This window comes from Rattus norvegicus, chromosome 1 (assembly GCF_021556685.1).
Source record: "Rattus norvegicus strain SHRSP/BbbUtx chromosome 1, alternate assembly SHRSP_T2T, whole genome shotgun sequence".
NCBI classification, from domain to species: domain Eukaryota; kingdom Metazoa; phylum Chordata; class Mammalia; order Rodentia; family Muridae; genus Rattus; species Rattus norvegicus.
The window spans coordinates 96,682,702-96,708,045 of record NC_141534.1 but is presented as its reverse complement, the minus strand read 5'-3'; the positions used below and the strand labels follow the sequence as shown (position 1 = coordinate 96,708,045).

Below are 25,344 nucleotides of genomic sequence, written 5' to 3'. Positions count from 1 at the left end.
TGCCAGGGGGCACACCTGCAATTCTGTCCTTCCTGGCACTTGGGAGGTAGAGATGGAGGATCAGGAGTTCAAGGCCAGCCTCAGCTACACAGGAGTTTGAGACCAGCCTGGGTTGCATCCGACTCCACCAAAAACCAACAGGCTGAGTTGGCTCCAAGGTTAAGAGCACACACTGGTCTCCCAGAGGACCCGAGTTTATTCTTCTCTTTTTTTCTTTTTTCTTTTTTTTTTTTTTTTCGGAGCTGGGGACTGAACCCAGGGCCTTGAGCTTCCTAGGCAAGCGCTCTACCACTGAACTAAATCCCCAGCCCCTCTGAGTTTATTCTTAACACCCACATTGGGTGGTTCACAACCACTTTGAATTCATGGAGCTCCAGCGCCTCTGGGCCCCACACTCACATGCACTTTTGCACGGACACGTGCACACACAATATGTTTCAAAGGCTCATTGAGAAGTGGCTTTTGCCCAGGTCCTACAGAGATTTGGTGGCAAAGGACAGCACGCAGAGGAGCTTGGAACCCTCATGAGCTAATCAGCTCTCAGTTGGATTCACCAGTCTTTAGCATGTGAGCCTTTCTGGGGGACACTTCATACTCATAACACAGGAAATGCAAAGAAAACCTTCCTGGGCAGGGGATGTAAAGAGTGCAGACCCAGCATACACCAAGCCCCCCAGGGTCCAGCCCTAGCACCACATAGAGTGAGTATGGTGGTACATGCCTGCAATCCCAGCACTTGAGAAGCGGGCATACATTTTTTGCAGCCTATTTTAATGAATGTTCAACCTCTCCTCTAGCCCACCAGAGGCAGTGGAAGAGAAGTTATTAGGATATGTGGGAAGTGGACCTGTTTAGCAATAGTTCAGAGGCAAGCTCAACCTTTGTCAACAGCTCAGTTCCATAACAAACACCAAACACAGTTCAGCGGCTGCAGTGCAGTCCTCTTGGCAGGCAGACGTCACACATGAACCACAACTGCCGATCAATCCTGAAGAAACCGCAACGCTTGCTGAATGGTACCACAAGAGCAACTCAACTACGCTACGTAACGTGAACCAATGCATGCGCGTCATAGCGAAGAAGATCAAAGTGGAGCAAACCAAACCAATGCTCGGTGGTGTCTCCCATCGGCTGTGGGGTGGTGTCTATACTCCATCACACGGCCTTTCCCCTCTGCTATAGCAAACAGCCTTCACCTGTGTGTCCCAGCAAACCCTCATCTGACAATGACCAACTTTCCAACAAACCAGAAGTTTCCACTTCGGCGGAGCCAGGAGGATCGTTAATTCAGTACCATTCTTGGCTACATAGTAAGGTGGAAGCCAGCCTGAGATACATAAGACCCTCTCTGTTCTATTTTGTTTATAAAGGGGAGGGAGCGAGAAGGCTTAGCAAGTAAAGGCATCTGCAACACAGCCTGGTGCCCCGAGTTCAACCCCTTAAATCCTCATGTCTTAGGGTTTCTGTTAGTGTGATTGAATCAAAACAAAGCAAAACAAAACAGTCACAAAGACGGTGCGTCCATTGGGGAGGAAAGGGTTTATTTCACTTCCGCATCACAGTATCATCATTCAAGGGAGTCAGGAACTGACCGCCAGAGCCAGAGAGGGGTGCTGCTCACTGGCTTGTTCCTCTTGGCTTACTCCTCCTTCTTCCTTATAGAACCCAGGGTCACTTGCCCACAGGTGGCAATCACCCAGGGATCTGGGCCTGCCCACATCAATCAAGAAAGTTTACCAGAGGCTTGCCCACTGACCAATTTGGTGAGGGCATTTTCTCAATCGAAGTTTCCTCTTCCCAAGTGACTCTGGTTTGTGCCAAGTTGATATAAAACCAGCCAGCACACCACATACAAGGTGGAAATTGAACCAATTCCTATGGTTTGTCCTTTTGGGCTCTTGTGTATGCCCTCACACCACCACTACCACCAAACATTAAAAATGAAATGTAAATGTACCTTTTCTTCCCAGCAAGCCTTCGTAACACTATTCCCTCTGGCTGGAACTGGGGAATTCATTTTCCTCCTCAGCTATGTAAGATCAGCTTGGCCTACATGAGACCCTCTACTGAGATGGCTCAGGGGTAAAGGCCCTTGGATGCAAGCTGGATGGCGGGCCCCACACAAACCTATAGGCAAGATTAGAATCTTCTTTTGGTTCCAAGAATTCTGCTCTCCCAGTTTTGCCTATCCCAGCTTGGATTACTCTGTTCTTCATGAATTGACTATTCTGGGTGTCACTGCTCTCTCTCCTTTGTGGCCCCACACACTGTGCTCATTTTCAGTACTGAACTAAGTAAGGTCTGCCTATAGTTAGACTTCTAGTCTAGAACTCCATTCAGAAGACTGTCAGAGAGACTAGAGAAAGTAGCTGTGAAGACAGTGTTCACAATTCTGAACTTAGTTCAGACATCAGAGAAGGAGCAGTCCAGAACTGCCCACCCACTGTGGATGGGAGGAGCCCCGACAATCAGTAGGAACTGGGCTGTTGACAAACCAGCATTTTACAGCCCTAAGCCAGAATGATGCCATGTCATCTTTGGAAATCTAAAGATCAGAGAGAGAGAGCATGTGCATGAGTGAAAGCTTGAGGACGAACAGCCCCATCTTTATTTTTGCCTTTAACTACTAGTTTGCTGTCATCCTACACCAGTGGCACAAAACAATCACAGCTGCCCCCACCCGCATCCTCGGACAGCTGCTGTGATTTGAATAACTAGGCAGGCTGATGGACGTCCAGGGGACTGATTTGCCTGGTAAACAGTCCCTAGAGTCTGTGGCCCTTCCAGGCCTGGGGCCATGTGTCTTTTTGATCTCCATCCCGAAGCGCAGCCTAGGCTCTTCTCTCACTCAAGCCTCCTTGGTGGGGAGGGGAGGGTGTTCTCCAGTGTCTCTGTACCCTGGAGATGGCACAGTTGCCTGGGAGCCTGGACTAGAGAAGGAGCCATGATGGCAGGCCCCAGCAGGGGTAACCAGAGCCAGCTAAGGCTGCTCCCCAGGCTTGTCCCAAAATTTGCATGAGAACGAATGAGGCTGCCATGGGTCTCTGGATTTCACCTAGTTCTGGGGCGGAGGTCTGACAGGCAGCAGACAGAGGAGGCAGCTCTGTGAAGTACCGTCCTGAAAGCAATGCCCCGAGTCTTTCTTGTGAGGAGTCGGCGTCCACAGCCACCTAACTGGAGCCACCTTCCTGACCAGCTCCGGGGAGATGCCTATGTCCCAGGTATGCATCTATCTGGGCCTGGAGGCGAGGGCTTGGGAGGCACGGGGTATCACCATCTGGCTTCTCTTCCCAGACTGCAGCAGCCCGGCAGTGCCACCAGCACACAGCTCTTCTGGTCTGAGAGACACGTGGGCAGCGGTGAGTCTGTTGCTGGCAGTAAGACAGGGATGGCTCTCCCCTCGCGCACAGAAAGCTGGCTGCCCTCACTCCAGGTCTCCCACACACGCTCTCCGGCCCATCGTGTCTCTTCACTTGGCATCACTCCCTTCCCAGCAGCCAGCTCATTCCAGTCTCAGTTAGGACCCCTATTCCTAGGGTAGATGGGCAGCTGTAAGGCCCTGCTCCAGGGGTCTGTGTCCAGTGGGTGCAAACAAGATTCCAAAAACTATGTAGAACACTAGATAAACAGAGGGGAGGGGGCTCTGTTATCTTAACCTCCCAGGAGTAGGTTAGCTGTGCTGGCTTTGGAAGGAGGGACAATACGAGTCAAAATTCAGTGTGTGGTCACTTGAGTATCTGAGAGGCAGGCACTGATTAGGTGTTGAGGGTCCGGCAGGAGGGACAGAAGTCCACTTCCTCACAGAGCTTCTTTCTGGTGGGAGCTGGAGGCAGTCAATAAAACTAAGAAAGCTCCTATCAGACAACTATGTTCTGGGTATGGAGGGACATGACGGTCAGAGTGATAGACTTGGTTAGGGAAGGTTTTGGGGAGAGGGTTGCTGCAGCTGCCCCCACTACTCACAGACCCTCTTCTAGCCGCCCTTCAGTCTGGGCACACCACAGACTGCAGAACAGCAACGGCTGGACAAGATCCAGCTGGTCATACTAACCCTACACCCTCTGGCAGTCCTCACAGGGGACACTGACCTCTGCTCCCAAGGGCCCTGGGACACTCAGCTGCCCACTGTGCCCCAAGGCCTTCCCGCTGCAACGCATGCTGACTCGGCACCTCAAATGCCACAGCCCAGCAAGGCGCCACGTGTGCCACTATTGTGGTAAAGGCTTTCACGATGCCTTCGATCTCAAGCGTCACATGAGGACTCACACTGGTGAGCAACAGCAGGGACGCCAGATAGCAATGGTGATGGAATGACAGAGGCAGATACATGGGATGTGGGGTTTCCCGGGATCAGGGATTTACGGCAGGGACACAGGCAACAGGACACACAGTGTTCCTCACAGGAGTGAGTATAAAGGTGGCACCAAGGAAGAGGCCTGGCAAGGGTAGAGATGGGTGCTGGCTACAGAACTCAGGTTCGGGGTCAGCCAGACTTCTCAGTGGGTAAGGTCACTGATGGCAAGTCTGATACTGAGTTAAATTCCCAGGATCCTGGGGTTGGGGATTTAGCTCAGTGGTAGAGCGCTTGCCTAGCGAGCGCAAGGCCCTGGGTTCGGTCCCCAGCTCCGGAAAAAAAGAAAAAAAAAGAAAATTCCCAGGATCCAGGTGGTGTAAGGAAAGAACGGACTCCTGCAAATTGTTTTCTGACTCCCCCACACTTGCACCATAGCATTTGTGCATACACACATGTGCACACACACACACACCCCAAAATGCAATTAAAAATTCAGCCAGGCCTGGTGGTACTTGCCTTTAATCACTTGGGAATCAGAGGAAGGCACATGTCTGAGTTCCGGGCCAGCTAGGGCTACGCTGCGGGACCTTGTCCGTCCGATAAATGGATAAATCGTCAGGCTGCAGATTCAGAGCAGTGAAGGGAACTCGCCATGCTGCTAAGGCCCCTCCCTCTCTCAACAGACACTTCCTGTTGAGGGATGGAGGGGACACACGGCCTAGCTCCTGCTGCCTTAGGTAGGGGTAGCAGATGGCTAGTGGGCCACAAACATAAGTGGACTAAGGGTGGGGAGTGCAAGGGAAGGGCTCCCAGGCCCTTGCTCTCTCTGCTTATCCCAACAGGAATACGGCCATTCCGCTGCGGAGCTTGTGGGAAAGCTTTCACACAACGCTGCTCCCTTGAAGCTCATCTTGCCAAGGTGCACGGGCAGCCAGCCAGCTACGCTTACCGGGAACGCAGGGAGAAGCTGCACGTATGTGAAGACTGTGGCTTCACCAGCTCTCGGCCTGAGGCTTATGCACAGCACCGCACCCTACACCGCAGCACAACCTGATATACTGACTGCTCTCCTACCCACAAGACAAATAAACACCGGAAACACTAGTGTGGAAACTGGGCATTTATTACAAATGGAGGAAGGAACGGTCACTCAGTCCAGCGGTGGCCGCAGTGTGGGGCGGTGCATACATAGTACAGGCGCATGGCGTCCTGGCAATAAGAACGTTCAGTCAGGGTCCGGACCCAGAGCATAGTGTGAGGCCCAAAAGAACAATCAAAGGAACTTTCCCAATCTTGATTCGAGGACATAGGATCGGCCCAAAACTGGTGTCCCCACCCCCCGGGGGGTAAGGGGGCGAACCCAGCCACCAAGAAGGTTAGCCACTCACCTCAGCTCGGGCACTGTGTGACTGGAAGAACACTGCCTCCTTGTGGCCACACCTGAGGGAATGGTTCAGTTACTGAAAATGTGAAAGACCCCTCGGTGGACAGCCACTCCTCTTTCCCTATGCCAGCTGTACACTCACTTCTGGCACGGGTGGTCCTCGGTCCGGGGCAACGTAGGGTCCTGGGACACGTCTGCGATGATCTGGGTCAGCTCGCTGCAGGGATGGGGAAGTAATTACGGTCAGACCCGGTGTCCTAACACGTTACCCGTACCCCGAGCCAGGGTCCCGCCACTCACTCCACTTCGTGCGTGATTTTGTTGACGTAGATGCAGCTGTTGTCGGCTTCCTGCTGGTAATCGCAATTCCGGCACTGCAGACGGGAGAGCGTGGCGGGAAGAGAGTATCACAAACAGATCAGATCCGCAACAAGACTGGACGGGAGGATAGGGTGATCCAAGGAGGGGATGGACAAGATGGGAGAGAGGGTGTGTTGAGGGGTAGTCAAGAGGCGAAAGTGTAGGGAGCCAGCAGGGAGCGCGCAGGGAAGGCGCGAACTCGCTGGCTAGAGGGCTGCCGGCACTCACCGCGTACAGCAGAATGCGATTCTCCTTGTCCTCCTTGGGGTACAGCATGTTATTACTGTGGGGAGGGGAAGTCAGAGGTCAGCCCTGAAGTCAATCCTCACGGCCTTCCCACACCTGCTGCCCGGGCCTCACCATTCCTGGCAGAACCGAATACCGACGAAGCCAGGCTCGTACGTCCCGTCAGGTTCCATAGCGACTGGGCTGATTACCTTTCTGCGCTTGCGCGGCCGCGCTACGGACCGCGGGAAGGGTCGGATCGCGTAGCTGCACTAAAATGGGGCGGAGCTGCGTGCACGTGAGGGCTCCTTATCTTATGGATGTCTGGCTGACGGCTTGCGTCTATCCTTTGATACCTACTCCCGATTATTTCGGAACCTTGCTTCACAACTCCGAGTGGTTTGGATTTAGGACAAGGGCTGGGACTGTGACGCGCAACGTCATCCACAAGGCGCTGAGCATAAACGGGAGAAGCCACCGCTCTCTTCTTGGCCCAAGGCCAGTGCACATGCGCCGAGCTTATACTCGGCGGGCCAGGATAACTCCAGCCATTCTCCCCGGCGTCGGCCTCCTCCGCCCGCCTCGCTTGCTTCCCTCGCAGCTATTGGAAGAACCGAGAGCCACGGAAGGCCTCTCGGGATTGGTTGGACGCAACGGAGGATCCGCCTGTCCGTGGAGAAAGGGCGACAGCGATTGGCTGATCATGTTAGGTGGAGAGCTTACATTGGTCAACTCCGGGACGAGGGCGGGACTTATATCCCAGAAGCAGCGGCGGCCACTGCGGAGCCGGTGTGAGACGGCTGAAGCGGACCGCGGGCCACTACAGGGCGCGGCGAGATGGAGGTGTCGGGGACATCGGCGCCCACCGTGACGGTTTTCATCAGCAGCTCCCTCAACAGCTTCCGTTCGGAGAAGCGATACAGTCGTAGCCTCACCATCGCAGAGTTCAAGGTGTGGCCATGGGGGCGGGGTCCGCAGGGGCGGGGCAAAGAAAAGGGAGTAGGGGCTGAAAACTAGTGGGCGGAGCTGGAGGTAAGGTTTCAGAGCCTGGCGACCGGCCTCCGAGCCCTGGGAGCCCCAGAGAACAGAGTCTACAGGGTAGGGGCGGGGCCCGGGTACATCAGACGCTCCTGAGAGCCGAGGGGGCGGGTCCAGGAGGAACTGGTCCAAGGTGGATCTTTTTTGGAACGTGGTTGTTGTTACAAGTCTGAAGATGAGGCCTCTGACAGCCTTTCTCCTCATCCTGCCTCCTTGCCACAGTGTAAACTGGAACTGGTGGTGGGCAGCCCTGCTTCCTGCATGGAACTGGAGCTGTATGGAGCTGACGACCAGTTCTACAGCAAGTTGGATCAGGAGGATGCACTGCTGGGCTCCTATCCTGTGGATGATGGCTGCCGAATCCATGTGAGGCCACCCTACCTGGGACCCCGCACCACATTCATTCACTTATTTATTCAACAAATACTATCTTTTGCCCAGTGTGATAACCAGTAGAGGCCCTATCCTCATAGAACCCCCAGTTCAGCCTGGTAAGAATTAGATGTTCAGTAGACAGTAACAGACCAGAGTTGTCTAGACTGGTTTAGGGGGAACCCAGGGAAGTGGTGAAATTCAGAAGAGGTGCCAGGCTTTACCTAGGGATATCTGAAGAGGCTTCCTGGAGGAATGGATGTTTGAGTTGATATCTAGAGGATAGTACATGGAGAGGAAGAAAGTATAGAGCTGTAAAGAACTGAGGTGAACACGGAAGGCCTTTGTGTGTATCAGCTCATGATGGTCATTCTGCCCTCAGCCTCTCCCCACCTCCCCCACTCAGTCCCTGCCCTGCTGTTGCTTGACAGTCTGGGTGAGCTCTGCCTCCATTCTTAGCACTTACTGAAGGTGTCATCTTCTATCATGGCATGTGATGAGGCACACCTGTAGTCTCAGTGTTCAGGAGGAATTAGGAGGTGAGCTGCAGAAAATCAGTCGGACGCTGTTAAAAAAGAGAAAGATAGCCTGTCAACCTGAGTACAGTTCCTGGACCCACGTAAAGGGAAGAGAGAACGCAAAGGAAAAAGTTTGATTGTCAGCACAGAAAAAAATTACAAGAGTCAGTGGTTTCTTTTTCGTTTGTTTGTTTCGTTTATATTTATTGTGCGCCATGGTGCAAACACATGGGTATGGTACCACATGCTTGTTTTTCTCCACTCCCTGTGTGGGTCCTATGAATTGAACTCCAGGTTTGGTACAGGAGCTGCCATCTCTGTCTCCCTGACCATCTCGCTACAGCTGTCCTTCTGTCCTTCCGTGTTTTTATTGTTTTGAGATTTATTTTATTTGCTGCATGTTATCAGTTTTTTGCCTGTGTGTGTGTATATGCATGGAGTCTGGAGTGGACACTGGATTCCCTGGAACTGGAATTATAAGTGTTATTTATGAGCTGTCCTTGGGATGCAAAGAACCAAACCTGGGTCCTCTGCAAGAGCAGATACTACTCTTTAACTGTTGCACTATCTCTCCAGCGTCTCTTTTGTTTTTTTGAGATAATTTCATGTAGCCCTGATTGGTCTGATTGGTCTCAAAACACTGTGTAGCCATGGCTGACTCTCTATTCCCCAGGTTGACTGTTACCTCCCAAGTGGGATTATGGCTTAGTATAAAAATTTGATCTGTCTTTCTCTCTTTCTTTCTTTCTTTTTTTTTTCCCCAGAGTCAAGGTTTCTTTGGCTGTCCTGAAATTCTCTCTGTAGACCAGGCTGGCCTCACACCAAGAGATCCACCTGCCTCTGCCTCCTGACTGCTGGGATTAAAAGTGTGCACCACCACCACCTGGCTTCTTTCTCCACTTTCCTTTGCTCTTAGCTGTCATCATGTTCTAGCATAGAATGGATTTTCTCGTTGGTCTAGTTTGTCCATCTCCCTGATTAGAATTCCAGGAGGGCAGACGTCTCTCTCATTTAGTTCACTACTCTGTCATCAGACAGGGTCCTCGATGAATCACTGAGTCACTGCTGAGTTGTTGAACCCCCAGTATAACATGGGGGCTGGTCCTATAACATAGGACCATGGCTGGGTTGTCTCCATTTGAGGAAGAAAAAAACTTCATCTTCAGGGTGGAATTTGTTTTTTGTTGTTGTTTTCTTCTGTTTGTTGTTCTTTTTTATGCAATTCGATTTGTGTGTGTTCCTGTGTGTGTGTTCCAGACTGTCCTTGAACTCTTAATCATCTTGCTGCCACTTCCAGAGTGGGTAAGATTGCAGGCCTGGGCAACCCTCCCAACACTGGAATTTAATTTTTTTGTTGTTGTTATTGTTTTGGTTTTCAAGACATGGTTTCTCTGTGTAACTGTGGCTGTCCTGGAACTTGCCCTGTAGACCAAGCTAGCCTCGAACTCAAGAGATCAATCTGCCTCTGCCTCCCGAGTGCTGGAATTAAAGGCGTGTGTTGCCACCATGCCTTGGAATTTACTTTCTTAAGAGTGAACTCTTGCTAGAATTTTGACATGGGCCACCTTGACTTCAGAAGTCTGCCTCAGAGAACTGGTTCTTTCCCTGTCTTTCAATTATTCTGTTACTGGTTCATCGAATGCCTGGTACAAGCCATGACGCAGAAGGCCCAGGTTATCCCTACCCAGTGTGTGTGGTAGTGTAAGCTAAAGGGGAAATCTGGGGGGATGAGGATGGCGCAGGAGAGCTTGGCATCCCCGAGGCCAGCCTTCAGTGAGATCTTTGAGCATTTCCTGGAGTGCTTGCTCTGGGAGCACCTCAAGAAGAGGGTTGGAAGAGGCAGGGAAGGGCATGGTATGTGAAAATGTTCAAGTGGTAGGGGCCACAGCAACTGCTGGAGCTGTTGGGGACGGACTGTGGAAGGTGGGAGGGCTCTGAGCCAGGAGGATCTGCTGTGCCTCAGGTGTTCATGGGCACCCTCGGGATGTAGGTGGGTGGGCAGTCAGACAGAGGACAGGCAGGACAGGGAGACCAGAAAGAAGGCTGTGACCCGGATGATCCTGGTTCTGGAGGGTGGAGTCAACCCAGGAGCATCACAGGGTCCAGCGAGGAAGGGTGTGAGGCAGACTTGAGCTCTGCAGCTGGTTTCAGGAACATGGGCACATCAGTGGTGTTGACGCCAGTGTGTGGAGGACATCTGGGGGCCGATGCATCTCCAAAGGCAAAGATGGCGTGAGAAAAGGAAGTGGCCCCTGACTGTCCTGCCATAGTCTCCAGGCTATGCCGGTGTGTCCCTTCACGCCAGCATCCCATGTCTCCCCGGCCTGACTCCTCTCCTCTTACCACAGGTCATTGACCACAGTGGTGTCCGGCTCGGAGAATATGAGGACGTGTCCAAAGTGGAGAAATACGAGATCTCACCAGAAGCTTACGAACGGAGACAGAGTACAGAATGCATGGGCGGGGCTGGGAGGACCTGTGGGTCCAGACAGTGGGGCAGGCAGGGCAGGGCCGTCACAGCCTGGGTAGTGGGGCCCGGGCTTGGAGGGCGGAAGAGGGTGAGATGGGATTGATGGTGGGCATAGATACTGGGAGAGGAGGGGAGTGAGGTCAGGCAGGCAGATGGGGGCTTTGAAGGAAGGGGAATTGAGGCTATTTGAGGTTGTGTTGAGAGGGTAGTCATGGGGCATGTGCCAGGGCAAGGAGGACAGGTCAGAGGGCAGGCCAGAGTGTGTGTGTGGAGGAGGAGGGCTGGGGGTAGGCGTCATCCCTTCAGTTCTGAATTGCTAGGAGATGCAAAACATGTTCTGAAGGTCAAGTTTGACTCCACCCCTTCCCTGCCCACAGACACAGTTCGATCCTTCATGAAGCGCAGCAAGTTAGGCCCGTACAATGAAGAACTCCGGGCCCAGCAAGAGGCAGAGGCTGCCCAGCGTCTCAGTGAGGAGGAGGCCCAAGCCAGTGCCATCTCTGTGGGGAGCCGTTGTGAGGTGCGGGCACCCGGCCAGTCCCTTCGCAGGGGCACTGTCATGTATGTAGGTACGTGTCTTTTTGTTCCTGCGACTGGAAACGTGATAGGGTATAAAGAGAGATGTCTTTGGTTCATGGTTCCAGAGTCAGAGCATGGCCAGTTGGACTCATGCACCATCATGGAGGAGGTGGTATTCGGCAGGGAAGGAGAGGGCCAGGGGCAAGATAAGCTCACAGATCTACACCCAAGTCTTCCAGTGAGGAGGCGGCCATCTCTTGGGGTCTGGCAGTCACCTCACAAACTCAACTCCAATCTCAGTCAGATAGTTTATTGAATGCCACAACCCAAGGCTGATCAATCAGGGCCATGGGACAGACTCAGGAGCTGAACCGTGATCGAGTTAAGGTCATACAGGGCTTTTCTTTTAAGCCTAAAATCGCAAACATCTGTGCCAAGTTAATCAGGACTTAGGGATGGGGACTTCCTTGGGAACGTGTCTTTGTTGTGTACTTACCCCGTTCCCATTGGTTGGGGTGTTTATCTATGGTAGGGGATGTACCTTGCCTAACATTAGTGTCTTAACTCGCCAACCAGGATGTCAGGCCCACATACATGTCTCATTCTGTCAAGTAGGATGTCAGTTCCCAGGGAGGTCTTGGGAACTTAAATTTTACTCGAACCCCACTGAAATGGAAGTCTCATGCCAAAGAGCTTCTTATATTGGTGCAGGTGTCTCTCTTATGTTGGGGTCCATCCCAGGGGCAGCTTCTAAACACCATACAGGTTCATACACAGGTACAAGAAGTGCCCCTGCCCGGCAGTTGATTCTCGTGGCTAACTACCTGACTTCTGCTGGGATGGGTTTCCAGGAGCACCAAAGCACAAGGCATCCTAGTAAGGCACATGAGAAAGTTTCCTTATGATATGGTAACAACACAAAGTAGCCTGCTAGAGGGTAGGTGACAGTTCCCTAGGCCTTCACACTCTGTCTGACCAATGAGTATAAGCAATGGAGGTAGAAGGTTTTGTCTCCATGATGGCTTTCCCGCTCCCCCAGAAATTGCCAACAAGGAGTGAGCTTACTGGAGAGGTTTCACTGAGATTTCTCTCCCGGACAGGACTCACAGATTTCAAGCCAGGCTACTGGGTTGGTGTCCGATATGATGAGCCATTAGGAAAAAACGATGGCAGGTAACGTATTGCCGCTGAGGCGTATGCTCGTGCGTGGACATGGAAGTCCACCTCTGCTGCTGGCTGAGCCTGCGCACACCGGCTCGTGGACTGGAAGCCTCCCCTCACCACTACCTCCCATCTTGCCCACAGTGTGAATGGGAAACGCTACTTTGAATGCCAGGCCAAGTACGGTGCCTTTGTGAAGCCAGCGGCTGTCACGGTGGGAGATTTCCCAGAGGAAGATTACGGATTGGACGAGATGTGACACTGATGGACATGAGACCCTATCCCTTCCGGCCCCATCCCTGACACAGCCCCTCTGAATGCCAGTGGCACCTTTCCTCTGAGATTTGTGCATTAAATTAAGCAGATCGAGAAGGTTGTGGAAGTCTCTTGATTCCAGGAAGAGTATAATAAAATACTCGTGATGGTGTGTGGTGGTGGTCATCCCAGCATTCTTCCGGCACTGGGAGGCAAAGGCAGATGGCTCTCTGTGAGTTCAAGGTCAGCCTGGTCTACAAAGTTAGTTCCAAGAGAGCCAGATGCACATAAAATGACCCTGCCTCAGAGGGGAGGGGGAGGGGGCACCATTTGGACAAAATGGTGACACCTGGAGGACTCCCAGAGGTGGCTTTGTCCCTTTTACTAAGATAATATCCTGAGCACTGGGATATGACCGTGTGGTTAAGGATGTTTGCTGCTCCAGCAGAGGACCAGAGTCCATTCCAAGACTCACCTCAGACACCTCACAAAGCTGTAACCGCAGCTTCCTGCATACACAGCACTCATACCCACACACATTTCTTTTAGAATTTAAATATTCCGAAGCCAGACAGTGATGGCGCACTCCTTTGATTCCAGCACTCCGGCAGAGGCAGGCAGATCTCTGGGTTCAGTTTGAGGCTAGCCTGGTCTACAGAATGAGTTCTAGGACAGCCAAGACTACACAGAAAAACCCTGTCTTAAAAACCAAAAAATAGGGGTTGGGGATTTAGCTCAGTGGTAGAGCGCTTGCCTAGGAAGCGCAAGGCCCTGGGTTCGGTCCCCAGCTCCGGAAAAAAGAACCAAAAAATAAAATAAAATAAAATAAAATAAAATAAAATAAAATAAATTTGTAATAAATACAAAATAAGGGCTGGAGAGATGGCTCAGCGGTTAAGAGCACTGACTGCTCTTCCAGAGGTCCTGAGTTCAAATCCCAGCAACCACATGGTGGTTCACAACCATCTGTAATGGGATCCAATGCCCTCTTCTGGTGTGTCTGAAGACAGCGACAGTGTACTTACATAGAATAAATAAATATATCTTTAAAAAACTTATTTAAAAAATACAAAATAATTTAATTAAGCATTCTGCTGCTATAACAGCCCCAAATAATCAGAGCTTAAGGAAGATGGAAGGCCGATTCCTTCTTCTCATTTGTTTTTAAGATTTATTTATTGGGCTGCAGAGATGGCTCAGCCGATAAGAGAACAGACTGCTCTTCCAGAGGTCCTGAGTTCAATTCCCAGCAACCACATGGTGGCTCACAACCATCTGTAATGGGATCTGATGCCCTCTTCTGGTGTGTCTGAGGACAACCACAGTGTACTCATATAAAGTAAATAAATAAATCTTATTAAAAAAAATTTATTTATTTATCTTATGCATGTGAGTACACTATAGCTGTCTTCAGACACACCAGAAGAGGGCATCAGATCCCATTACAGATGGTTGTGAGCCACCATGTGGTTGATGGGATTTGAGCAGTCAGTGCTCTTAACCATCTCTCCAGCCCAAATTTATTAGTTCTTAATATGACCTGGCCAGCCCCCAATAATGGAGGCAAAGTCCTGTGGATTTTTACTGGACAAATTAGCACTAAGCTATTTTTCTATGCATCGACTGCTAACTTCCCAGCTATGCTCCCCAGTACTTGCTGTTGGAGACTCACCCAGGTTATTTCTGCTCCATCAGCCTGTCCTCAGGGGACATTCACTCAGTCACATCTAATGCAGACCCCCCTGATCTCTCCAGCTGCTTTCTCTTTTTCCTCTCCTCACTCCTTGTGGTCCCTACCCTTGACTCCCAGCCTGGTAACCTAAATCCTGCCTACCTCTATTCTCCTCCTCTCTATTCGGAGGTCATCCTTTTTTATTTAACTAGTCAGAGAAGAAAGGCAAGCAAAGTTTACATAGCAGCATTTGGTGTGTGTGAAAATCTGTTCATTTTGGGCAACAAATCTTGGGGGCCAGCATTTAGCATTTGAATACTTTAGCACCAGAGTAACCCCCCAACACTTCCCCCCTTCTGTCTAAATAAAAAGGCTCTTTCTCTTACAATAATAAGCAACATACACTAAGAATACTTATGAAAACTATTAGTTAAGATTTACTGGGGTTGGGGATTTGGCTCAGTGGTAGAGCGCTTGCCTAGCAGGCGCAAGGTCCTGGGTTCAGTCCCCAGCTCCAAAAAAGAAAAAAAGAAAAAAAAAAAAAGAAAAGAAAAGAAAAGAAAAAAGATTTACCATCAGGGGCTGGAGAGATGGCTCAGTGGTTAAGAACACTGACTGCTCTTCCAGAGGTCCTGAGTTCAAATCCCAACAACCACATGGTGGTTCACGACCATCTGTAATGGAATCTGATGCCCTTTTCTGGTGTGTGTGAAGACAGCTACAGTGTATTTAATAAATAAATAAATCTTTAAAAGAAAGAAGGAAAGAAAGAAAGAAAGAAAGAAAGAAAGAAAGAAAATTCAGTCCCTCTGTGTTTGGCTACTTTTGATAAAGTACTTGATCATTTATCCTATCTTGGTGAGTTCTGAGTTATTATAACTTGCATTACCAACTTAGAAACATTTTCTTAGACCTAAGGACATCTTCTTAATCCTAACCAACTTGGGCTTAATTGCGAGACTGTAACTCCCTAGTCTTCAACCCTACCAGAGACCTGAGAAGGAATGAATATTGCTTGAGTATGCAGGAAGTGCAGGGACACAGCTTCCAGAGCTATAGAAACCACAGAGGAGGAACTGTCTGGACAGTTCCCCAGACTTTCTCTAAAAGAAAGCCTTCTGGCCCAGAGTCTGATGGAAATTTTGGTGGAGCAGGAATTATGAAGAATTAGCCTACCTTGTGCTTCCAAAGCAGCCAACTTCCCTTCATCCATGTCTGTCCATTTTGGAATTCTGTCTGCAATTGAAACAGCACGGATTTTGCCCAGTGGCAGCATGGCCCCCTTGAAGCGGATGCCATAAGGAGGTTCTTCCGTGCCCAGCACTCTCTTTGATGTAAAAATAGGCTGCTGTGAATAGCAGACCTGTCTCACTTTTAGCCAAAAAGGCTAAAAAAATCATCTTTAAATGTTATATTCTGTAAGTCTCTGAGGTTTTGGGGGACCATCTATTTATCTGTAGCACATCTGAATTAGCAAACTTTGTTTTTAACCATTTACTATCTGTTCAACCTAGAAAGAGTATTTTGTGATAGACTAGTATCTAACATGACCATGAGTTTGACTATTAATTCGTATTTCTTAATTACCCTAAACAGTCTGCAATAGCAGCTTTAAAAGTAACTAGAACATCATGTTACATTATTAAGAATCATCTAGGTACAGTACCTCAAATAAGAGTTTAAAACATGTATGCATAATATGATATAACAAAAATAGCCTTATTGTGTATCAATATACAAAGATCTATACCAATATAAGATTATTGGCTATAAAATTTTGAGTTAAGAATAGATTCAATAGGGGTTGGGGATTTAGCTCAGTGGTAGAGCGCTTGCCTAGTAACCGCAAGGCCCTGGGTTTGGTCCCCAGCTCCGGAAAAAAAAAAGAAAGAAAGCAGCCTAAGAATAGATTCAATAAGCTACCCCTTTTTTTTTCTATCTTTCATATATCTTTATTCCCCTTCTTTCTTCTCAACTACTCTCCACTACATAAGAAAGAAGGATAGAGAAAAGGAAAGAGAGGGGGCTGGAGAGATGGCTCAGCGATTAAGATCACTGACTGCTCTTCTAGAGGTCCTGAGTTCGATTCCCAGCAACCACATGGTGGCTCACAGCCATCTATAGTATATATGCAGAACACTGTGTATGTAATAAATAAATAGATCTTTAAAAAAAAAAGTTAAAAAAAAGAAAAGGAAAGAAAGAAACCCCTGAGTATAAATTTCTGTGCCTTGTTTTCTCCCTGATCAAGACCATTCATTAACTTGTAACCAACCCCTTTATAATGACAAGCATCCTTCACCCAGTAGAAGGACCAAAACCCATACACTCAACCTCCAACAGAATCTTGTGGCACCGCCCTGCCATCCTTTCTTCTCTTACTAAAGTAAAAGAAGCTCTTGGAATATTGCTCAGCGCTAGACTATTTGTCTAACGTATGGTTCCATCCCAAGTAGAAGAAAATAAGTAAAGCATCTACCGGAAGCAGATAAATACCACTGTATAGCCTGCCAGAGAACGTTGTGCCCTCAGGTGTGTGATATCTGTGCTGCCCGTGTGAGTCAGGAGGCGTGGACCTGCCTGTAAAATTATAACCCTCATTAGCTCCGTGAAGGGATTCTTGGTCGAATGACATTTTGGAAAGTGGTGTAATTGTTATAATTGCTTAATTATGACTTCTGAAGGAGGAGAAGCAGTAACATGGTGAGCAGCTACAGTAAGCAGGAAATGAAAGTGCCCGAGAGCTTTGGGATCCTTGGGCACACAGCCGGTGTTACCTATCCCACCGGAAAGCACGTGGGCTCACTTTGATAGAGACTCGACCGGTGGAGACTCAGAGCCAACCCGGAACACAGACAGGAGACACTGCATGCGGAAAATGCCCGCTGATTTACACACACTGGGTGCCATCAAACATTACAGGAAATACAGGAGCATGCTGCCACCCCGCTCCCACCCCCACTCCCACCCCCACACCGCCGCTGCCCTCAACTCAACAAGCTACAGGATTGCCCCAACTTTCCCACCGGCTTATTTGTCAGCTTCCTGTGGTGGCAAATACCTGAGATAGTTTTTTTCCATTTCTCTGTGTGTGTAGTTCATATAGGTAGGTATACTTGCATGCGTGGACACACATGGGTATGTGTGCATCTGTGTATATGGGCATGCATGTGGAGATCTGAGGTTAATGTTGGGGATTTCTCTGTCCCCTCCCCCCCAATCCAGGCAGGTTTCTCAATCAAACCCAGAGCTCACTGATCTGCTTAGTGTTGCCACACAGCTGCTTGGAGACACCCTCCCCCTCTTCCTGCCATTTAGTGGACGGACATGCAAATTCCAGATCTCAGTTTGGCATGCACTTTAACCGGCAGCCCTACCAGAAACAAAGCACAGAGGAAAGGAGGCTGGGCGTGGCTCAGTGACAGCAGAGTTGCTGAACATCCTGAGGTCCCAGACCTGAAACATTGTAAATAGAGCAAATGGGGAAAGCTCCTCCTGGTTGCAGGATTTCTACTTGTGATTATGTGTCCTTCGTTATTCTTATTATCTCAGCCTGTGGTGACACAAACTCACACCAAAAGGAGCCTGTGGCACCTCTCACAGTAGCCCGGGAAGCAGACGGAAAGGGGCCAGGATCCCACCATCCCCTGCAAGCGCGCACCACCATGCCCTCTTGTCCTTCAACTAGTTTCCCGTCTAGAGGTTCCACTGTAACACATGCTAACCTCAGTTCATCCCGGAGCACTGAGGACCCGACCTCTGAGTGCACTTGCATTTGATGGCTAAGAGGACAAGAAGAGGACTACGTTTTTGCCCATTGGTGCGCTGACCACTCAAAACCACACTATAAGCTCTAGGAGGAGCCTGCGTCACTGCGCACAAAGATCCACCACGCGTCAGCACAAATTTTCCAGGAGTTTCAAGAGCCTCCCTTTAGAGCTGGGGAGATGGCTCAGCGGTTGAGAGGTTAAGGGCACTGACTTCTAAAGGTTGGATTCCCAGCACCCACACAAACATTTGTAACCCCAGTTCCTAGGACTCTAGCGCCCTTTTCTAGTATCTGTGGGTATTACATGCATGTGCTGAACAGACATAAATGTGGCAAAACACATAAACAACTTTTAATCTCAAGACAGGATAACTTTAAAGATGAATAAAAATAAATAAAGGCTCCCAGTTGTCAAGTGGTAAACTGACAATGGAAAACATACTTTGTGTGTGTGAATTTCACGTCTGGGGGTGCAACGCAGGCCCTCGTGTACCTCCCGTCACCCACTGAACACCGCCCTATTCTCTCACTGATGGATTCTGGTCACGCACTGTACCACGGAGCCACGCTCCCAGCACCAGACTGGTGATTTTCTTATTTATGTTTACTTAGGGCTTTTTTGTTTGTTTGTTTGTTTGTTTGTTTTGGCAATGCTGGGTATTGAACCCAAGGCCTTGAGCATTCAAAGCAAATATTTACCCCTGAACCAAATTTTTAGAACTTCTTGGTTTTTTGTTTAAAAATTTAAAACGTGGAGTTGAGGATTTAGTGGTAGAGCGCTTGCCTAGCAAGCACAAGGCCCTGGGTTCGGTCCCCAGCCCTGAAAAAAAAAAACAAAAAAAACCCACTATTAAAAATTTAAAACGTGGGCTGGAGAGATGGCTCAGCGGTTAAGAGCACCTAACTACTCTTCCAGAGGTCCTGAGTTCAATTCCCAGCAACCACATGGTGGTCACAACCATCTGTAATGAGATCTGATGCCCTCTTCTGGTGTGTCTGAAGTCAGCTACAGTGTACTTATATATAATAAATGAATAAAATCTTAAAAAAAATTTAAAACGTGTTTTCATTATTTTTATGGATGTGTTTCTGTGTGTTTCTGTATGGAAGTAAGTGTGTGCACATCAGTGCAAGCCCTATTGGAGGCTACAAATGTCCTGACACTAGGCTATAGGCAGTGGCTGGCTGCCCAGTGTGCTCACTAAGAACCAAACCCAGAGCCATAAGTGCTCTTGGCTGCTGAGCCATCTCTCTAGCCCCTACCTTTGTTTGTTTGTTTGGTTTTTCATGACAGGGTTTCTCCATGTAGCCCTGGCTGTCCTGGAACTCCCTCTGTAGGCCAGGCTGGCCTCAAACTCAAGAGATCCACATGCCTCTGCCTCCCGGAGTGCTGGGATTAAAGACGCGTGCCATCACCGCCTGGCTCTACCCCTACTTTTTTACTATTCTGAGTGTTATGTGAGTTAGCTTATTATTTTAAGAATGCCAAGGCAGATTTGTAAACTCCTAATTTTCTTGCCTTACCCTGTGACCAAGCTTTGCAAATACTGGCTTATGATATTGAGTTCAGCTCTTTTTTCAGGGCTTGGGTGGGGGGAGGGCTCTCTTTGTATATATGTAGTCCTAGCTATGAGTTTTGTGATTCTGTGTGTCCTAGCTCACTAGGCTGGTATTGAGTTCCCAGAAATTCACCTGCCTCTGCCTCTCAAGTGCTAGGATAAAAGGCATGAACCACCACTCCCTGCTAAACCTGATTCTTTTTGTTTTCTTTTTTCTTTCTTTTTTTTTTTTTTTTTGGAGCTGGGGACCGAACCCAGGGCCTTGCGCTTCCTAGGTAAGCGCTCTACCACTGAGCTAAATCCCCAACCCCAAATGCAGTATTTTTTTAATATTGTATTTTCTGTGTATGGATGTTTTGCCTCTGTGTGTGTGTGTGTGTGTGTGTGTGTGTGTGTGTGTGTGTGTGTGTGTGTGTGCCTGGTACCTACAGAGATTGGAAGAGGACACTGGACTCCCTGGTACTGAGTTATAGATGATGTGAGCCTCCTTCATTTGGTGCTGGGAACATAATTGGTCCTTTGTGTGAACGTTCCACCCTCCAGGGGCGCTCATTGAGACAAAAAGGAAACAATTGAAAATACCAGCTGAAACTGACCTGATTCCCTAGGCTCCTCCCAAAAGTATGTAAGGTGTAAAGCCTGCTGCTTGTCACGCTCAGACAAGACAAGCCTATTGCAAAAAACAGTAAACCATCCAAGATTCCCGAAAGAGGCTCAGACCAACTTAGCCACCTGAAAAGAAAGTTCTCCAACCCGTTGAACTCCTGCAGGCTGCGCTCTGTGCTACAGGTTCGCAGCCTTTGTGAGTTGTCACGTAGGCTAAAGTGGGCTTTGGAGATGCATGTCTTTGAGTCACTTCTGCTCCCATAAGTAACCCCTCACCCAGACCCCTGTAAGTGACCCAGTAAAACTCATTGCTTCACCAAATTGGACCTCGGTGGTATCCGTACTTTGTTCTGTCATGGGCTTCCTATCTGGGGTGAGTTTGTTCACATTTTCCCTGGAAAAGTCTGTCACAGAACAGCTCTTAATCCCTGAGAAATCTCTCCTGAAATATTCCATTATTAACAACATAGCCGGATTTGGAGTTCGCCAGGTAAGTCGAGCTGGCGATGGGTGAAGAGGAAGCTAATTAGGGTTGGAGAGGTGGCTCAGCCGTTAAGAGCACTCACTCTTTTTTTTTTTTTTCCGGAGCTGGGGACCGAACCCAGGGCCTTGCGCTTCCTAGGCAAGTGCTCTACCACTGAGCTAAATCCCCAACCCCAAGAGCACTCACTGACTGCTCTTCCAGAGGTCCTGAGTTCAAATCCCAGCAACCACATGGTGGCTCACAACCATCTGTAATGGGATCTGAGGCCCTCTTCTGGTGTGTCTGAAGACAGCTACGGTGTACTCATATAATAAATAAATGTCTTTAAAAAAAAAAAAAAGAGGAAGCTAATTAGCCAAATCTGTCAGGGGTGTCAGCGGGAAGGAAGGGTGGTCACGTTTGAACAGGAGTGGTTTGAACAGGTTATACTCAGTAAGCATTAGTGAGCGATAGAGTGCAGACTTTGACCCTTGGCAGCCAGTTTCAAATCCTACACTGGCTACTCTGATGAGTGAGCTGCAGCCTCATTCCTAGGAAGCAGGGCTGATAACACTTGTGCACACGCATACACACACACATGCACACGCACACGCACTCGCACACGCACATGCACACAAACTAACGGTTAGTGAGTCTACTGACCTTAGAAATGCTTGCTCTTGTGCTCGCTTTGGCAGCACATATACTAAAATTGGAACGATACAGAGAAGATTAGCATGGCCCCTGCGAAAGGATGACACACAAATTCGTGAAGCGTTGCATATTAAAAAAAGAAAAGAAAAAAGACACGCTTGCTCATTATTAGCTAGAAGCGCTTTGAGGTTTTATATACGACTTGAATAGAGCGCTCTGGTTCATGCAACCCTCAGAGCGGCCTTGCGCCTTCTTTTCTCCCATCACCCTTTCATCCCCTAACGCTCTTGTCGGTTTGTCTACTCTTTCCAGAAAAGATTCCCATTCCTCCCCAGGTCCGCACCGGGCTGGCCTCCCTCTTCTCTCATCTCTATGACCCTACCCTGGACCGTAACCGCACAGCATCCAGCAGAGGGCAGCAGCGTGCCGCTCAGCCGCTGAGCCCACGGCCCCCTGCAAGACAACGCTACCCACAGATGAAAAGGACTTCATTTCCCAGAAAGCATCGCGACATCTCGGCTTCTTTCTGTCCCCAAGTGGAGGTTGTCATCGTCCCAGATCCTTCCTACCCACCCCCTCCCCCTTCAACACCACCACCCAGTCCCTGACATACCGGGAATTGTGCGGTGGGATATTTTGGCAGGCCACTGTGAGGATGGCGGTACTGGGCAAGCGCTGGTATTGAAAACTCTGCTACTGTGTATCCCAGGCTAGCCTGAACTTCAACCAGTGTAGAATATTGTGACTACAGGCCTGCACCATCAAGCCACGCCTGATTCGGTTTCATTAATCATCATCATATGGCCATCTTGCTTTCTTTATTACACATCTCCTGTTGTCTTGGTTAATGAAGTCATTTGTTTGGTGTCTTGGAAACAGGGTCTTGCTGTGTAGCTGTGGCTGGGATTATAGGCATGCGCGACCACGCCTGCCTGTCTTGGTGTAACTTCTCATCCAGAGATGCAATTCTTCAAAAGATAGAGGTTTCTATTAAATCTTTAAAGAAGTTGCATTAATTTTAAGGTATGATTTAATATTCGGTCAGTATTCAAAAATTTCTGGTTGTTTCTTTATTTTTTTTAACCACTGATTTATACAAATCAAAATCTAGGACCCCACCTTTGAACGCTGCGTCTGGATAGCTTTCGTATTCTACAACAGTCTGCCTCCCGCTCATTCTGGGATTTCCCAGTCTTATTTAGCCAGTTGCATCTCTTGATGCTGCCTTTCAATATGTCTTTTTTTTTTTTTTTTTTTTTTTTTCCGGAGCTGGGGACCAAACCCAGGGCCTTGCGCTTGCTAGGCAAGCGCTCTACCACTGAGCTAAATCCCCAACCCCTCAATATGTGGTATACGCGCGCTCGCGCGCGCGCGCGCGCGTGCCTGGGTGAGTCTATAGAGGTCAAAGGGCAACTAGCAGGAGGCAGTTCTCTCCTTCCAGGCAGTGGGTGCCACCAATTATAGTCACCGGGGATGGAGCTCAGGTGATCAAGCCTTGGCCCCTGAGCAATCACACCAGCCCTGAGATGTTCTTCAATTTCCAGTTAGTCTTCTGTAAATAGATAGATTGAAAGGCTGTAACAATATCCAATTTGGAAGTGAATAATACTATTCTGGAGTAATGGTATTTTAGAGTAAATGCTATTTTATGGGTAGTGTTGAATTCTTCCAGAATTAGATTCCGGCCTTGCTTCCTTGTCCCTTCTTGGGAGATAGGTTCTCCTTCTGTAGTTCAGGCTGTCCTTGACCTTGCTGTAAGCACTGAAGTTAGAGATTTTGTAACTTCAGGCTTTGGAACTTTGTTTCTTTAAGGTACAGAGGTACCACCCCTAGATTTGGTGTCTTTGTGATGTTAAAATCCAATCCTGGCTGGGCCTGGAGAGATACCAGAATGGCAAAGGCTCCCCTTCCAGAGGACCAGGGATCCCATGGCAGCTCACAATCTCTAGTTACAGATCGTCTAATGTCCTCTTCTGGCCTCAAGGCACCATGCACAAACATACAAAGACACACATGTGGGCAAAACAACCATACACAAAAATAAAATTTAAAACAGTTTATTAAAAAGATCTGACCTTGGTGGCCGATGCTTGCAATCTCAGCTCTAGGGAGGCCGAGGCAGGAGAGTTGTAAGTTCGAAGTCCATCTGGGGTACATGTGGAGACTTGTTTTTAAAAGGAGGGTGAATTCCGAATGAGGTCCCTGGGTTTGATCTTCAGCAGAAAAGGAGACGGGGACAGACAGATGGAGAGAAAATACAAACCTGGCTGGTGAGAACACTCGGTAGCTAACAGAGCTTGCTGCTAAGCAGAAGGACCTAAGTTCAATCCCTGTGACCCACATAAAAGTAGAAGAAACTGATTCCACAGCCTTCTGCCTTCCATATGTATATGCCCCAGTAATAATAACATTTATTTATATATTTAAGATGCATGTGAGTACACTGTCACTGTCTTCATTTGGCTCAGAAGAGGGCATCAGATCCCATTACAGATGGTTGTGGGCCACCATATGGTTGCTGGGATTTGAACTCAGGACCTCTGGAAGAACAATACAGTGTTCTTAACCACAGAGCCATCTCTCCCACCCATAAATAGTTTTTTTTTTTCTTTTTTTCGGAGCTGGGGACCGAACCCAGGGCCTTGCGCTTGCTAGGCAAGCGCTCTACCACTGAGCTAAATCCCCAACCCCTCAATATGTGGTATACGCGCGCTCGCGCGCGCGCGCGCGCGTGCCTGGGTGAGTCTATAGAGGTCAAAGGGCAACTAGCAGGAGGCAGTTCTCTCCTTCCAGGCAGTGGGTGCCACCAATTATAGTCACCGGGGATGGAGCTCAGGTGATCAAGCCTTGGCCCCTGAGCAATCACACCAGCCCTGAGATGTTCTTCAATTTCCAGTTAGTCTTCTGTAAATAGATAGATTGAAAGGCTGTAACAATATCCAATTTGGAAGTGAATAATACTATTCTGGAGTAATGGTATTTTAGAGTAAATGCTATTTTATGGGTAGTGTTGAATTCTTCCAGAATTAGATTCCGGCCTTGCTTCCTTGTCCCTTCTTGGGAGACAGGTTCTCCTTCTGTAGTTCAGGCTGTCCTTGACCTTGCTGTAAGCACTGAAGTTAGAGATTTTGTAACTTCAGGCTTTGGAACTTTGTTTCTTTAAGGTACAGAGGTACCACCCCTAGATTTGGTGTCTTTGTGATGTTAAAATCCAATCCTGGCTGGGCCTGGAGAGATACCAGAATGGCAAAGGCTCCCCTTCCAGAGGACCAGGGATCCCATGGCAGCTCACAATCTCTAGTTACAGATCGTCTAATGTCCTCTTCTGGCCTCAAGGCACCATGCACAAACATACAAAGACACACATGTGGGCAAAACAACCATACACAAAAATAAAATTTAAAACAGTTTATTAAAAAGATCTGACCTTGGTGGCCGATGCTTGCAATCTCAGCTCTAGGGAGGCCGAGGCAGGAGAGTTGTAAGTTCGAAGTCCATCTGGGGTACATGTGGAGACTTGTTTTTAAAAGGAGGGTGAATTCCGAATGAGGTCCCTGGGTTTGATCTTCAGCAGAAAAGGAGACGGGGACAGACAGATGGAGAGAAAATACAAACCTGGCTGGTGAGAACACTCGGTAGCTAACAGAGCTTGCTGCTAAGCAGAAGGACCTAAGTTCAATCCCTGTGACCCACATAAAAGTAGAAGAAACTGATTCCACAGCCTTCTGCCTTCCATATGTATATGCCCCAGTAATAATAACATTTATTTATATATTTAAGATGCATGTGAGTACACTGTCACTGTCTTCATTTGGCTCAGAAGAGGGCATCAGATCCCATTACAGATGGTTGTGGGCCACCATATGGTTGCTGGGATTTGAACTCAGGACCTCTGGAAGAACAATACAGTGTTCTTAACCACAGAGCCATCTCTCCCACCCATAAATAGTTTTTTTTTTTTCTTTTTTTCGGAGCTGGGGACCGAACCCAGGGCCTTGCGCTTGCTAGGCAAGCGCTCTACCACT

General features: G+C 48.8%; 3 protein-coding genes and 1 non-coding gene across 4 annotated transcripts; 3 read left to right on the top strand and 1 right to left on the bottom strand.

The window, feature by feature from the left end:
- The first annotated feature begins 1,772 nt into the window (after positions 1-1,772).
- Ovol3 (ovo-like zinc finger 3) lies at positions 1,773-5,394 on the top strand. Its single transcript, NM_001289820.2, is given in 4 exon segments — positions 1,773-3,221; positions 3,295-3,359; positions 4,069-4,270; positions 5,137-5,394. Coding segments are annotated over 4 exon segments (573 nt in total). The 5' UTR covers positions 1,773-3,127; the 3' UTR covers positions 5,349-5,394.
- Positions 5,395-5,397: 3 nt separating this feature from the next.
- Polr2i (RNA polymerase II subunit I) lies at positions 5,398-6,835 on the bottom strand. The gene is given in 6 exon segments (NM_001106244.1): positions 5,398-5,503; positions 5,683-5,734; positions 5,821-5,895; positions 5,979-6,052; positions 6,267-6,321; positions 6,399-6,835. Coding segments are annotated over 6 exon segments (378 nt in total). The 5' UTR covers positions 6,458-6,835; the 3' UTR covers positions 5,398-5,440.
- Positions 6,836-6,861: 26 nt separating this feature from the next.
- Positions 6,862-12,710, top strand: Tbcb (tubulin folding cofactor B). Its single transcript, NM_001040180.1, is given in 6 exon segments — positions 6,862-7,214; positions 7,524-7,667; positions 10,540-10,636; positions 11,039-11,230; positions 12,281-12,353; positions 12,486-12,710. Coding segments are annotated over 6 exon segments (735 nt in total). The 5' UTR covers positions 6,862-7,100; the 3' UTR covers positions 12,601-12,710.
- Positions 12,711-21,347: 8,637 nt separating this feature from the next.
- Positions 21,348-21,454, top strand: Rnu6-826 (RNA, U6 small nuclear 826). Its single transcript, XR_015656358.1, has one exon. It is a non-coding gene; the product is annotated as a U6 spliceosomal RNA (small nuclear RNA).
- Positions 21,455-25,344: the final 3,890 nt, after the last annotated feature.